The sequence below is a fragment of the Rattus norvegicus genome, chromosome 5, assembly GCF_036323735.1.
Source record: "Rattus norvegicus strain BN/NHsdMcwi chromosome 5, GRCr8, whole genome shotgun sequence".
Taxonomy (NCBI): domain Eukaryota; kingdom Metazoa; phylum Chordata; class Mammalia; order Rodentia; family Muridae; genus Rattus; species Rattus norvegicus.
In genome coordinates, this window is record NC_086023.1 from 64,285,554 (window position 1) to 64,301,517 (window position 15,964).

General features: G+C 45.1%; 1 protein-coding gene across 3 annotated transcripts in view; it reads left to right on the forward strand.

Moving 5' to 3' along the window:
* The window catches only part of Frmpd1 (FERM and PDZ domain containing 1), a 102,049-nt gene that overhangs the window by 46,824 nt on the left and 39,261 nt on the right, over nt 1-15,964 (forward strand). For all 3 annotated transcript variants that reach the window (NM_001107937.2, XM_063287631.1, XM_008763690.4), the window contains exons 3-4: nt 14,614-14,771; nt 15,541-15,643. In NM_001107937.2, the coding sequence (NP_001101407.2) occupies nt 14,614-14,771; nt 15,541-15,643 (261 nt within the window). The remainder of the gene's footprint in view (nt 1-14,613; nt 14,772-15,540; nt 15,644-15,964) is intronic.

Consider the following 15,964-nt stretch of genomic DNA (forward strand, 5'->3'; position numbering starts at 1 on the left):
GTTGCTTGGATTTTCGGACAGAGCATCATATAGCTCATAGCCTTGGGCTCACTCAAGCTCACTTGGGCTCCTGTAGCCTCATATAACCTTAAATTCTTCACCTTCCCAAGTCTGTCTCTTGAGAGTTGAAATTACAAGCATGTGCCCCTGCCTTAGTTCTGTTTTTGTTGCTATGATAAAAAAAAATACCCTGACAAAACACCTCAAGGGAAAGAAGAAAAAGGTTATTTTAGTTCACAGTTCACACATAGTCCATCATGTACCTGAAGTAGCCATTCATGCTGCTTCCTCAGGCAGAGAAGGGAGGTGCTCAGCACTTGTGTCCCCCTCCTCCCTTCAGTCCAGGAGCCTCCTGTGAAATGATGTCATCTGGGGCATCCCAGTTAAGAAAATCCCCCAATAGGCATGTGTAAAGCACACCTTTAATCCCAGCAGTCAGAAAGCAGAGGTGGGAGACTTTCTCTGAGTGTTTGGCCAGACCACTCTATAGTCCAGCCTTGGATGAAACCCAGCCACCCCTCCCAACTCTGTCTTGTGGTTTTGATCTGCATTTTCCCAATTAGACAAAATGATACTGAACACCTTTCTGTGCATCTAGAAAGCCCGTCCCTCTCTGTCTCTGTCTCTGTCTCTGTCTCTGTCTCTGTCTCTGTGTCTTTCTCCATCTCTCATCTTTTTCTTTATCGAAGGGAAGTTAAAACGACGGGAAAGAGAGGTCCCCATTCCCAGCCACTGAAGACACCATTTCTGTGTCTCTGTTTCTACAACGATTCACATAATCTTCAGCTCAGCTCTAACCCTGCGCCCTCAGGAGGAAAGTCTGTGGTACCATCTGACACCACATCCCCCTGAAAGCCCAGTACTCAGTCCATAGGTACTTCCTGCTTTCGGCCATGCCTCAGACCCAGCTGCCTCTCTGCCCCCGGGAACACTCTGGCCATTTCTTATTACCCCAGTTAACTCTGCCCTGTGTGGGTGTCCAGAATGTACAGAGCTCCACCTGAGGTGTGAGCTACCCCTCCCATTGCTCCCTACAACGGCTCACCCACTCCTCATACTTCAGGGTGACCTAGAACCTTCTACGCTTGTTCATTGCCACCCTCCCTAGAGGCTTTCACAGTAAGGGACACATGTATGTACTATGCATTTACGTTTTTAATTTTAATTTAATTTATTTATTTTAAGAAAGGGTCTTTTATTCTGTGGTTTTGGCTGGCCTGGAACTTGCTATGTAAACCAGACTGGCTTTGAACTCATAGAGGCTTGCCTGCCTCTGCCTCCTGAGTGCTGGGGTTTATGACATGTGTTGTGTGTCTTATGTACATTTAAGCATTTTGTTTTGTTTTGTTTTTCTAGACAGGGCTTTTTTTATACACACATAGAGTCCTGGCTGTCCTGGAACTCATTCTGTAGAACAGGCTGGCCTCAAACTGGGAGATCTGCCTGCTTCTGCCTCCTGAGTACTGCGTGTGCATCACCACCCCCCCCATGTATTTAAAATTTCCAAACTTATGAGATGTTTTAGAAGTTTTGCCACAGGAGCACAGAAACCTGAATTCCATCCCTAGGTGCTTCTGAAGTTGAAAGGAGAGCACTGACGCCAAAGAGTTGCCTTTGGTCTTCACGTGTGCAGAGTAACACACTCACACATACACACATAAACACACACACACACATACACATACACATACACACATAAACACACACACATACACACTCACACACACATACACACACATACACACATAAACACACATGCATACAAATATATACACATGTATACACACATACACATAAACACATACACACATACACATTAATGCACACATACATACATACATATACATATATACACATACATACCAACATGCACATATATACTTATACACACATACAGTCAAACACACACATAAATGCACACATACATCCATGCACACATACACATACACATATACACATAAACACACATACATACACACATACATATAAACACACATAAACATGCACATATACACATATACATGTATACACATATATACATATATATACATACATATACACATACTCATAATGAATCAAAAATAATTTTATTTTATATATATACATATATACTTATATACACACATACGTGCCTGCATGTTGTATAGCATGTGCATGTCTGATACCTTTAGAGGCCAGAAAAGGGTGTAGATCCCTTAGAACTGGAGTTATAGATGGTGTGAGTTACTGTGTGGTGTTGGGAATGGAACCTGAGTCCTTTGGAAAAGCAGACAGTGCCCTTAACTGATAAACTGTGGATATTTTTTTTTTGTCCTTCCTTCTTCCAAGAGTACATCTTGGTAGCACACGGTTTTAAAACACTAGAGAAATTGAAGTAAGGAACAGGGATGGTAAAGCTACCTTACAGGACTTTGCATCTCAGCACTCACAGTAGCTAGGGCCAGCAGTGAAGGAAATGCCTTGAAGGCTTACCCGAGGTCTAGGAAGCAGGTCTGCAGTTAGACTCTTTCGCGTGCATATTCTAGTTTGTATTTTTTTCTCGAAGACTTGTCAGTCCAAGTACAAGGGAGGGGGATCCAATGGCAGGGAGTAGAGATGGAGACAGCCCAGCTCCACTCGTTAAGGGACCCACATGAAGACCAAGCTGCACTTTTGCTACAAATGTACAGGTGGCCTAGGTCCAGCCTCTGTATGCTCCCTAATTGGTGGCCTAAGCTTTGTGAACCCCCGTGGTCTCAGTTGACTCCGTCCGTCTTCTTGTGGTGTCCTTGACCCCTCTGTCTTACTCACTTTTATCTCCCACTCCTTCACCAGACGCCCCAGGCTCTGCCCGAGGTTTGGTTGTAGCTTTCTGCATCTGCCTCCATCTGCTGCTGGATGAAGCCTCTCAGGGGACAGTTATGCTAGGTTCCTCTCTGCAGGCCTAGCAGAGTGTCATTCATAGTGTCAGGGGTTGGCTCTGTCACATGGGATGGGTCTCAAGTTGGGGCAGTCATTGGTTAGCTGTTCCCGTACTCTCTGCTCCATTTTGTCCCTGGGCATCTTGTAGGCGGGACAAATTTTGTGAGTGGATTGATGTCCCCCTCCCTCCCCTGGAAGTCCTGCCTGGCAACAGGAGGTGACTTCTTCAGGCTCTATAACCGCCTCTGGTAGGAATCTAAGCCAGGGTCACCCCATAGACTGCTGCCATCCCAGGCCTCCAGATACTCACCAGAGATATCTCCCCTGCCGGTTTCCATTCTCGATTCTAGCTTTCTCTTGCCCCCTCCTCACTGCCTCTCCTGCCCAGTCCCTTCTCTCTCTCCATCCATTCTGATGACTATTTAGTTTCTCCTTCTGAGTGAGATTCACACCTCCTCCATTGGGCCCTCCTTATTACCCAGTTTCTTTGTGTCTGTGCTTGTAGCATGGTTGTCCTGCACTTTATCGCTGATGTCCACTTTTTTTTTTTTCTTTTCGGAGCTGGGGACCGAACCCAGGGTCTTGCGCTTACTAGGCAAGCGCTCTACCACTGAGCTAAATCCCCAACCCCCTGATATCCACTTTTAAGTGAGTACATATTATGCATGTCCTTTTGGGTCTAGCTTACCTCACTCAGGATAAAATTCTCAACTTCTATCTATTTGCCTGCAAAATTCTTGGTGTCTTTGTTTTCCCACTGTGTAAATGAATCACATTTTCTGTGTCCATTCTTCAGCTGAAGGACATCTGGGTTGTCTTCTGTTTCTGGCTATTGCAGATAAAGCTGCTATGAATATGGTTGAGTAAGTGTCCCCATGGTATAGTGGGCATCTTTTGGGTATATGCCCAAGAGTGGTATAGCTGGATCTGGAGGTGGAACTATTTCCAGTTTTCTGAGAAACCACCAAATTGATTTCCAAAGCAGTTGTACAAGTTTGCACTCCCACCAGCAATGGAGGAGTGTTCCCCTTGCTTCACATTTTTGCCAGCATCTGCCGTCCCTTGACATTTTGATCTTAACCATTCTGACTGGTGTGAGGTAGAATCTCAGGGTTGTTTCGATTTGCATTTCCCTGATGACTATGGATGCTGAACCTTTAAGTGCTTCTCAGCCATTTGAGAATTCTATTTAGCTCTGTACCCCATTTTTAACTTCAATTGTTGGTATCTAATTTCTTGAGTTCTTTATATGTTTTAGATATTAGCCCTCTGTCAGAATAGGATTGGTGAGGATCCTTTCCCAATATGTAGGTCACCATTTTGTCCTGTTTGGGATGTCCTTTGCCTTGCAGAAGCGTTTCAGGTTCATGAGGTTCCATTTACTAATTGTCGATCTTAGAGACTGAGACACTGTTGTTCTGTTCAGGAAGTTGTCTCCTGTACCTATGAGTTCAAGCCTATTCCCTTCTCTGTTCTCTTAGGTTTAGTGTATCTGGTTTTATGCTGAGGTCTTTGATCCACTTGGACTTGAATTTTGTGCAAGTTGATAGAAATGAAACTGCAAAACTCCCTTCTCAACGATCTCTGGGTTAGAGAAGAAATAAAAAATTAAATACTTTCTAGAATCCAATGTGATGAAGGCAGAATATACCCCAGTTTATGGGGCACAATGAGAGCAGCACTTTCGTAGCAGGAAAGTTCATAGCACAAAAGGCCTCCGTAAAGAAATGAGAAAGTTCTCATAACAGCAATTTTAAAGTACACCTCAAAGCTCTGGAAAAAAAAGAAGCAAACACACAGCAAGAGGAATAGAGGCAGGAAAAAAAATCAAAATCAGGACTGATATCAATTAGAAACAAAGAAAACAATACAAAGAATCAATGAAACTAAGAAGTGGTTCTTTGAGAACATCAATAAACTAGAGAAACCCAAACCCTTAACTAATTAAATGATAGAGAGACAGTATCCAAATAAAGAATCAGAAATGAAAAGGGAGAGATAACCACAGACAACTAAGAAGTTTAAAGAATGATTTGATCTTACTTCAAAAGCCTGGACTCCAAAAATTGGAAAAGCTTAAGGAAATGGGTGATTTTCTAGACAGTACAGACTGTTTAGGAAGAACTGCATCAGGGTGAAATTGCAAAATAAAAACCTTAACTTGTTATTTTCCTTATAAATAAATAAGGGTTTTGTTGTTTGTTTGTTTGTTTGTTTGTTTTGAGACAAATTTCACTGTGTAGCCTTGGCTGATCTAATTATTGGGGTTTTTTTTAATTGGTGTTTTTTGATACAGGGTTTCACTGTGTAGCTCTGTTTGTAAACCAGGCTGGCCTCAAACTCACAGATTTGTCTGCCTCAGCCTCCCAAGTGCTGGGATTAAAGATATACATCATAGAAAGGAGGCTATACTGACTTAGAAGCTGATATTCTACTTGTCCTTTCTCCAACAAAAGTTACTGTTCGTTTCTACATAGTTAAAGCACTTCTTTTCCTTGACACATTTCTCTGTTGCATCTAAATTTAAAATAATCTTGACCTGGAGCTGTAGGGATTTCTCGGTCACCAAAAAGCTGTGCTCAGGTCCCCATCATCCATGTCAAAGCTGGGTACAGCAGAATATGTCTGTACCTCCAGCAATGGTGGGTCCCTACAGCCCATTGGCAAGCCAGTTCGCCCAGTTGGTGAGCTCCAGGTTCAGTGAGAGATCCCATTTCAAAAAAAATAGAAAATGTAGAAAAGACTTTGTCTCAAAGAAAGGAAACAAAGGGATTTTGGATATTCCCATGGAGAAGACGTGATAAGTTACTTTAATTGGAACATCACATGATGTTTATAGGTATATTGATATCCCAGTCATATATATGCAAAATTTTATTATTTCAAAAGGAAAAAAGTAAGGTGGTGCATGACCAGGAAGGCATCCAACATCAACCTCTGATCTCTGATCTACACACACACACACACACACACACACACACACGCACACGCACACGCACACACGCACACATGCACACACACAACACACACATATACACACACATACACACAACACACACATACACGCACATATACACAGACACACACACAACACACACATACACACGCACACATGCACACACACACATACACACAACACACACACACACACAGACACACACACACAACACACACATACACATACACACGCACACGTGCACACACACGCGCACACACACAAATTTAAAAAATCTTGACCTAATGGAAGTTTTACTTTTAATTGAGCATAGTTTAAGATTCTCCATCTTTAGTTCTTCAAGGTCGAACTTATTTGAATATAATCCAGGAAGTAAAGATGTAGCTTAAGTGCTTTTTAGGGTAGTAAGCAGTTATGAGTCTCTGTCATTGAGTCTTTGCCTGTGTAATTCGCAGGACTCTTGCTTCGTCCTGATGCGGGTGATAGGAACCGTTTCTGGGCCGTTGAACTTGCTGACTGCTTTATATGGCTGTGTTCAAACCACTTATATTAACTCTATCGTACATCTCATTTCCTGTTATACTGGGCTTTTCTCTGTCTTCAGCTTCAGAGCCTTTGCTCCCTCTCGCCATTTCTGCCATACTGAATAATTTCACTTGGTTATAAATACAAGCATGAAACTGACTGAATTTTCTAATCTTTAGAGATGAGCGCTCTACTTAGCAAGTTCGGTTTTATCTTTAAGCTCAAAAAAGATTCCTTTCACTCTAGCTTGACTCTCGGAACTGAATGTAGTGTAAGCATGTAAACACACGTGTGTATGTGTATATGTATGGCATCTCAGTGTCACAAGCCCCTCCTCCCAGCCTTTCTAGACGTATTCGTCCAGCTCCATCATGAATAGCCTACTTCCCATGAAGTAGAGGTGGCTTTGTTTGTCTTTCCTAATATTCCTAATGGTAAGTATTCTTTCAGGTGCCAGAAAGGTACCTATGGCTTCTTGACCTGTGAGGAAAATTTGAAAGATTTGAACACAGTCTGGAAGACAAGCTCTTAGGCTGGCTGTGAACTCATTGTGTGGTCCAGGTTGGCTGAAACACGGGATCTTCTGTCCCAGCCGTGTTGGGATTATGTAGTTGTACTAGCGTGTCTACCTCCAAATCATCTCTACAGTGGTAACAGGCCTGGAGATATAATATAGTAATATCACTTTCTTGGTGTATGTAAGGCTGGGGTCCATCCCCCAACCACAAAATAATAAAGAGTAAGGATGGACGGTATCCCCTCAAATGTGAGGTGCCACCCTCACATCGACACTGACTGTCCCCCTGCTACCCTCACATCACACTGACTGTCCCCCTGCTACCCTCACATCACACTGACTGTCCCCCTGCTACCCTCACATCACACTGACTGTCCCCTGCTACCCTCACATCACACTGACTGTCCCCCTGCTACCCTCACATCACATTGACTGTATCCCTGCTACCCTCACATCACACTGACTGTCCGCCTGCTACCCTCACATCGACACCGACTGTCCACCTGGATACTATCACAACGCCAGAACATTCCTCTGACTCCGACAACAGGCTAACTCCCTTTTCAATACAGACCTGCCTGTATTCCAGCATTGTCTGAATACATTTCAAAGTATAAAAATCTGCTTTACACCAGAGCCAGCTTCTAAGAATCACTGAGGCTAAACACAATAAGGTGTTTAAACATTTTAAAACAGCTTCTCCTGCAAGCTGCCGGAACACAAGAGTGATTCCGCATAGAGATAAGATACGCTTCCCAGAGTATCCGCAGACCAGGAGAGGCCAGAGGCTATTTGAAGCGTAATCTATTTCCACCTGGCTTTTTTTTTCAGTGTTACTGATCAGCTCAGCATGAACTTATGACCCATAAAATTTAGCACTAACCTCTACAAACTGTTTAGATGAATTGGCCATGTTTTCTCTGCTCCTACCGTAGGGGTAGAATCCACTTATCTGATGGGAACCCCATTAGTGTAATGGCAGTTCTCCTGCTATCTGGTTGAAATCTCGGAGAAATGGCCTCCAACTATGATTGGAGTGCACCAGGCATCTCCACAGAGGGAGACAGATGGTTGTAATGTGCCAGGCATCGGCACAGTGGTAGATAGATTTGGTTTTGGATCACCATCTAGTTTTCTATTTAAAACATGTCTCAACCACCTATGCCCTGTGACCCAACAAAAAACACGTGTATTTATAACAAAAAAAAAAAAAAAAACATGTCTCAGAAGAGGACATTTCATTGTAGGAACCATTTCTCCCAGCTTCTGTCAAATATTAAATGTTCTCTGCGAGAGAGGCCAGTTTGTTCATGTACTTACATAATCCCTTTCCAAGCAAAAGCTAGGCATGGCCTTTGGGGAAAATGTCAACTCCAGACTTTGAGCCAAAGTCACAAATGCTATCCAGGGATTAATATCCACGGTGGGGCCTCCCGCCATGAAAGAGTGCACCCTCCATAGGGAAAGCATCAGGCGACTGAAGCCCACTCACCTAGAAAGCACAGAGATGGAGGTGGTGGAACCCCCATGGCAAGAGTGTGTGCTCTTTCTGTTATTCTCCAGACAGCTGCTGAGACTCCGGCTGGCTCTGAGTTCTTCACATGGATTTAAAAAGGTTCAGCTCTCAAAATGCAAACTACAACCTAGAGAGGACAGCACTGGCCATTCTAAGTGTGAGGTCTATTTGAAGTAAGGATGGTAGTGGGGTGTGATGGCACAGCCCTGTGATCCCAGCACTCAGGAGGTAAGAAGCAGGAGGATCCTCAGTTACACAGAGAGTTGGAAGCCAATCTGGGTTGCCCAGGAGCATAAGACATGCTCAGAAAAACAAAGAGCGGTGCCAGGGAAACGGCTCAGTGGGTAAACGTGCCTGTCATGCACACCCGACAACCTGAGCTCCAACCGTGGGTGTGGCAAATGCTCCTCATCCCAGAGCTTTTATTGTGAGAAGGGACACAGAGGCAAGGGATTCGGCTGGAAGCTTGAGGGCCAGCTGTCCTGGAGCATGGAGCGTGGGCACAGAAACGAGAGAGAACCTGCTGGGTGACAGTAGCTCACACCTTTAATCCCAGCACTCAGGAGGCCTTGGATCTCTGTGAGTTCAAGGCCAGCCAGGTCTACAGATTGAGTTTCAGGACAGCCAGGGTTACACAGAGAAACCCTGTCTCAAAAAACTTAGAAAAACACAAAACAAAAAGCCCCAATAAAGTGTAGACAGCAAGAATTGGTTTTCTTAAGAAAAATCATCCTGTGACCTGTATATGGGGCAGGAAGTGGGTAGATAAGGTTCTGTGGGCACGTTCGGCAGATGGGGATATTACTACCCAAATCACAAGACCACATGGGAATTGGACAGGTAGAGTGCATGGTTGAGTATGTTGAGAAAGAGAATGTAGTGTGTGTGTGTGTGTGTGTGTGTGTGTGTGTGTGTGTGTGTGTGTTGGAAGTTCCCAGGTAGAAGGAGCTTGCCAAAAAGCTGTCACATTTGAAGAACAAGTTTGAAGACAAGTTTTGATGGAACCAAAGTAACAGAATGGCTGACTTGGAGGCTGGAGCAATGGGGAGGGTCTATCTTGAGTCATAGCCACAACCTTGAATCAGGTCAGGCAGACATAGGAACAGGACAGAAAGTGAGAGACAGGATAAGAGCCTGTCACAGAAGCCTGCCACAGCCTGGGTGATCTGATACTAGTGATGAAAGCAAGGGAGATATCAGGCAAGACTTCCGGGAACCAGGCCTGAGAAACTGCTGTCACGCCCATGATAATGTTTACTAAGCTCTGGGACATGGCAGAGATGGGCCCTGGCAAGAACACTAGTCCCTGAGCTGAGTGACACTCTAAAGGAATAGAGAAGCACGGGGGTATGCACCAGATTCTCACTGGTAATCACTATGGCTTCATGTGCATTTGCGCATTTTGCTAACTCGCTGGTTTTAAGGAATGTCACAACTGACAGATGAGCAGTCTCGTGCTGTGTACCTCTGGTATTTTGCTCATTTATACACCTTGAATGCCCTGTCAGTTACATGCCAGGGAAGCCCTAATGCTTTTAAAGATTCAGGGAATCTGGGCTCAAGAGGTCAGGAGAAGACATTTGAATTAGACTTGGCTTGTCCTTGTCCTGATGACTTGCTGCAGGCGTTAGCTGGAAGAGCTAAAGGTTAAAGGTTAAATATAAATATGACAGTCAGGCCGAGTGAAGGTCTGGGAAGGGACATGGACCAGTGGGTCCCTATGAGGATCGGGGACATGAGGGCAAAGCTCACTTGTATTTTGAGAGTGGTTGGGATATATGGCAGGGGTGGGCATACAAAACAACCACTAGCTTATCCTTAGGGAGTTTCAGTCATAGGTTGCTCTGAAAGGGCATTTTCCAAACCATGATTCCTCATATGTCTCAATTTTACAGGTCTCTGACACTTTGTGGATGGACAGTTTGGAGGCTAATTCTTTTGTTTGTTTTGTTTTGGGAGTTCATTTTTTGTTTTGTTTGTTGAGACAGGGTCTCTCTGTGTAGCCCTGGCTGTCCTGGAACTTGCTCTGTAGACCAGGCTGGCCTTGAACTCACAGAGATCCTCCCACCTCTGCCTCCCAAGTGCTGGGATTAAAGGCACAGGTCACTACCACTTGGCTGGGGGCTAATTCCTATCGGGGTTTGGTTTAACTATCCCCTATTGGTTGTTGAGAATGTTTCCACCAGTCTAAATACAGTTGTAAAGCATATTTATTTTTAAGTTTGGTTTTTAATTATCTGCGTGGGGACTAGAGAGAGGGCTCAGGGGTAAAGAGCAGGTCTTGGTCTTACAGAGGACCAGGATTTGGTTCCCAGCACCCATATGGTGGCTCACAATCACCTGTAATTCTAGTTCTAGGGAATCCAATGTCTTTTTTTGGTTACCCAGGGTAACTGGCATGTATGTGGTGCACATACATGTATGCAGACAAACGCTCATACACATAAAGTAATGAATTTAAAATAAAAACTGAAAACTAACAATAATAAGACAAAAATCAAGATTCAGTCTCTTTATAGAAGCAAAAATCCCCCCCTGTGTTTATTATGAGGGGCCGACATAATCTGATAAGGCATATATCCCAGCACTCCTCAGTGGCGGCCATGCCCCTGCTGTTGCTACCACTGCCATTGTTGTTCCTGTTAGCTAATAACATTTGTTTTCTTTTTTGTTTTGGGGTGTTTTTTTTTTTTATTTTTGAGACAGAGTCTCAGATAGCCCAGGCCAGCCTAAAATTCACTGTGCAGCCAAGGATAACCTTGAACTCTTGGTCTGTCTTCCGTGCTGAAATTACAGGCATGTGCCACCACGCCTGGACTTACTTTTCTAAATTTACTTTTTAATCTGAGAGAATTTCTAATCCATATGACATCAAATCTGTGTTTTAACGGAGCGCTTTTATTGTTCTATGTTTAATCCTCTCCCTGCCCCCAGGAACCCAATCTGACTTGGACCGGATTTGTCTTCCTCTGTGGCCTCAATGACAGTTTCGTCATTCCCCTTAAGTAAACCTCTCTGACCTTGAGTTAATGAATACACGCTGCTAATTTTGTTTGTGGGATCTTCTGACGGCGCTTTCTGGCTGCCTAACACTAGCTCATTAAAAATGCCTGGCATAGAATATACCTTCAACTAATCTGTTTTTAATGAGTTATTGGAGTCTTTCTATGACTTTTATTTTATCCTGCAACTCCACCAATTTCTTTTATAGCCCAGGAAAATGTGGGGGCCAAAGAGATGTTTCAGTGCAAAAAAGTGCTTGCCACGCAGGCCTTCCAGCTTGGGTTCAGTCCTCAGAACCAAGTAAATATGGAAGAACACACACACATGCGTGCGCGCGTACACACACACACACACAACACACACAGTACACACGTACACACACACACACACGCACACACACGCACACATACGTACACACGTGTGCACGCACACACACAGACCACACACACACATGCACTTACGCACACACACAAGACACACAGTAAATAAAATTAAATTAAAATGAAGAAAGGTGATGCATGTTCATTTTCCTGTTCATTTTCCTATCCTATTCATCCCTGATTCAATACTAAAGTTTTCTTCTGTAACGTTAAGTAGCCATAATATCCTTCACTTTTTAGAAAACACAGATAATGGTTTTCTTACAGCTTATTTTATTTTATGTGTGCATGTTTTGCCTGCGTGTGTGTATGCGTGTGCACTGTATGTTTGACTGGGGTGTGCAGAGGCCATAGTGGCCATCACGTTCCCTGGAACTCAAGTCACAGGCTGTTGTCAGCCGCCTGTGTTGTCAGTAGGGGCTGCACCCGTCCTCCTCTACAAAAGCAGCAAGTGCTCTTGACTGCTGAGCTATTCCTGGGGCTCCAATCTCTCTCTCTCTCTCTCTCTCTCTCTCTCTCTCTCTCTCTCTCTCTCTCTCTCTCTGTGTGTGTGTGTGTGTGTGTGTGTGTAAGAGGCAAAGAGGCAATGATGTCTTCCTCTGTTGCCCAGGCTGGCCTTGAACTCGAAGGCTCTTCTGTCATCCTGACTCAGCCTTCCAGCAGAGAAGAGATGTTTTAGCCCTTTTATAGCCTTAAAGTTGGGTCTGGAGGGATGGAGTTTGGTCCTCAGCACCCACATTTGGGTGGCTCACAAATCTAATTCCAGGGGATCCAACACCCTCTTCTGACCCCAGGGGTACTTGACGTTGTGTGTACATGCACACAGATTTTCACATACATACGTGTAAATCTAATCTTTTTCCTGTGTGTTGTTTTTCTGAAACCATCTCAGGTAGCACAGTGTGGCCTTGAACTCCTGAGCCTCCAGCCACTGCCTTCCGAATGCTGGAGTTACAAGTATGGGCTGCTATGCCTTGCTGGGTTTGTTTTTGTTTTGGGAACAGGGTCTTTTTATATGGCTCAGTCTATAGGTGACCTTGAGCTCCTGCTGCCGCCTCCTGAGAGCTGGGATTATAGGTATATTCACTATGCTTGGCTTAAAGTTTGGGTTTTTAATCAGGACTAGTTATGATTTAAGTCATGTACAGTTTCATGGTTTCCTGCCTTGTGTTAGGTCTCTCTGGAGATCTTTTTGTATTAACATGTTAACTTCCTAGAGGAGCCCCCCACCCCTGCTTCTAAGCCATGGGACTCAGGTCATCTCTCCACAGTCTCAGAAAACTGGCTCTGGAGACTGTTTAATCCTTCCTGGTTCTTGTTTGGTATTGAGGTCATTATAAATGACAGAGCCCGATAGGTAAGGTCCTGTTGCATCGGGCAGAGTTCCTGACAGTGTTGAGTAAATAGATGAGAACCAGTTACAGACAGCACCTGCAGAGGCCTGTTCCATCTCCACAGCCCTCCTGTTTATAATACTGGTAAACGCCGCATCCCAGCACTCCTTGCCCTTCCTCAGAATCAACCACCGAATGCTAAGGTAGGAAAAAAAACATTTGCTGCTACAGACAGATGAAAAAGAGTTTGTGATTTGCTTCATGGTTTTGAGAGATGGGAGAAAACACAGCTTTCAGCTTCCCTGCTTTTAGATGTAGAGACTGTGTGTGTTTTTAGAGAGCAACACTGAGGCATTAGAGAGGTGAATCGATAAACTAGCTGAGGAGCGCTCATCTGTAAAACAAGCCCATCAGCAAACATCAAGGCAGAGTAGCCCTGGGGCTGGAGAGACAGCTCAGAGGTTCAAACACTGGTTCCTCCTGTAGAGGACCAGACTTCAGTTCCCAGCACCCATGTTTGTAACTTACAACCTCCTGTAAGTCCAGCTCCAGAGGAGCCTCTGTGAGTCTCCCCCATACACATGTACACACACACACATGGACACACTCATGGACACACACACATACAAACACACACACACACACACGGACACACACACACACCATACACACACACACGGACACACACAGACACAGACACGGACACACTGACGGACACACAGACACACACAGACACACACACTCGGACACACACAGACACAGACACGGACACATACACACACACACACTGACGGACACACACACATACACACCACACACATACAAACACACACATACACACCACACACATACAAACACACACACACACACACACACACACACACGGACACACAGGCACACATAGACATAAAAAAATCAAAATGGAATCGTTAAACAGAGTAATTCTTCATTCCTATGCTTTCTGTGGTTTTCCTCCTCTACTCAAGCATTCTGTCCTACTGGAATTCCTGTCAACCCATCTGTCCTTCTAGTCATTGACTCTGTAGTCCAGAACCTGAGCTATGTGTGTCTAGGTCCAATTCAAGCTCTACCTTTTCCAGGCAGAATTTCCTGTCCCCGTCCCTGTTCTTCAGCCTTCTGGTGTCCACAGCATCTTGTGATGTCACTCCAGAGGTGGTGCTAAGTCCTACTTGGTGTTCTCCCCAGTACTGTGCCTTATCTCGCTCAACCCTTAAGACAGAGGCATAAAGATGTCGAGTGAGGCCAGCCTGGACTGTGTAACCATACCTTATCTCCAAACACGGAGGGCTGGCACATGAGCTCTTGCCTGCCACAAACAAAGCCCTGGTTGGAGCCCAGTACTGAAAGAAAAGGCCTGGCATCTACTTCGCCTCAGGTGTTTCTCTCTCTCTATGGCCCGGATGGTAGCCACCTTTCGAGGTTCTGTTTACTTGTTTTAACATCTACTCCTTCTCTTCTAGGGCTAAAGTCGCTGCCGCTGATGGGCCACCCGGGAATCCAGCCCAGGCGCTCACGGCAGTGCAGCACACAGTGACACTAGACAAAGATGTCCTCCTCCAGAACTATGGATTCCACATTTCTGAGACTCTCCCCCTCACAGTGGTGGCTGTCACAGCAGGTAGGGCTGATGGGGAAACGGGAAAATAGCTGGGCCTCTCCCCACCCCCCCACCCCCTTCTACCCCTGTCTTCTGGTCTATAAGACCAGGCAGAAAGTGCTCCTGGGAAGCTGGAAAATTCTGACCTCATTCTAGGGCTTCTCACCTTCCTTTGGCGCCAGAATGGAGTGGCCCCAGGAACACTTGCTACTCTGAGCCCTAGACTCCCACTGGTCTTGGCTAGGGCTCTGCACTCCCATGGCTTCCAGGCCCTATGTCGGGACAGGGAGGGTATTTGGATAAGCTGGCCCTCCTCCTTGACTCCTGCATGTCCTGGCTGGCAAGTTTCTGTGGAGAGAATAATAGAAATGATTGATTTGTTTTCACTGAGTCTCTGTGAAATATAGGCTGTGCCCGAGGGGAGAGGAGCAGGCTGGGAGAGCCTTTGTTTTCCTGCTTGAGCTGTGTATTGGTGTTAGGCTTGATGCTGGTCAAAATGTATTAACTTCCGTTTACATATGTAAGGATGTACACACACTCAGTTCCTTGTCCACACACTCAAACCAGCTGTGATGGTCTGGATAGTTCTGTTCCTTGACTTTCTGTGGACAGTCTCTACCATCTATTGAAACTGAAGGGAAACAGCTAGCTTTCCTGCGGTTTACAGCGAGAAAAGCTATGCTTCATATGAGCCAGTGCCCATGTGACCTAGGCTGCCATTCCGAGGTGCCCTGTGACTGGTGGCGGCTCACCCTCCTGCCTGAGCAATTATCTGTTTTCTATCCAACAGGCGGCTCTGCTCACGGCAAGCTTTTCCCTGGTGATCAGATTCTCCAAATGAACAAGGAGCTGGCTGAAGATCTTTCGTGCGAACGAGCGGTCGATATTCTTAGGTACTTGCCTGTCTTACGGCATCAGCCACTCGGGTGATGGAAGAGCAACGTGAAGCCTCAGGAGTGCTGAGGCTGACCCGTCCCCTTTAAAGCCCAGAATAGTTCCAGCCATCTCAGAAGGTGGCGTTTGGCAATGACTGTCTTCTACCTGGCCCTGTTGAAATATAAATAGCACACTGTGAGCCCTACATGAGATTTACTGAAAAAAACTGTTTCTAGTTGTGATGGGGCTCAGTCCAGTAGCACATGCCTTTAATCCCTCTGGCTAGAATACAAGCACACCCTTAGTACACACCTTTAATCCCAAACAATGAAGGTAAA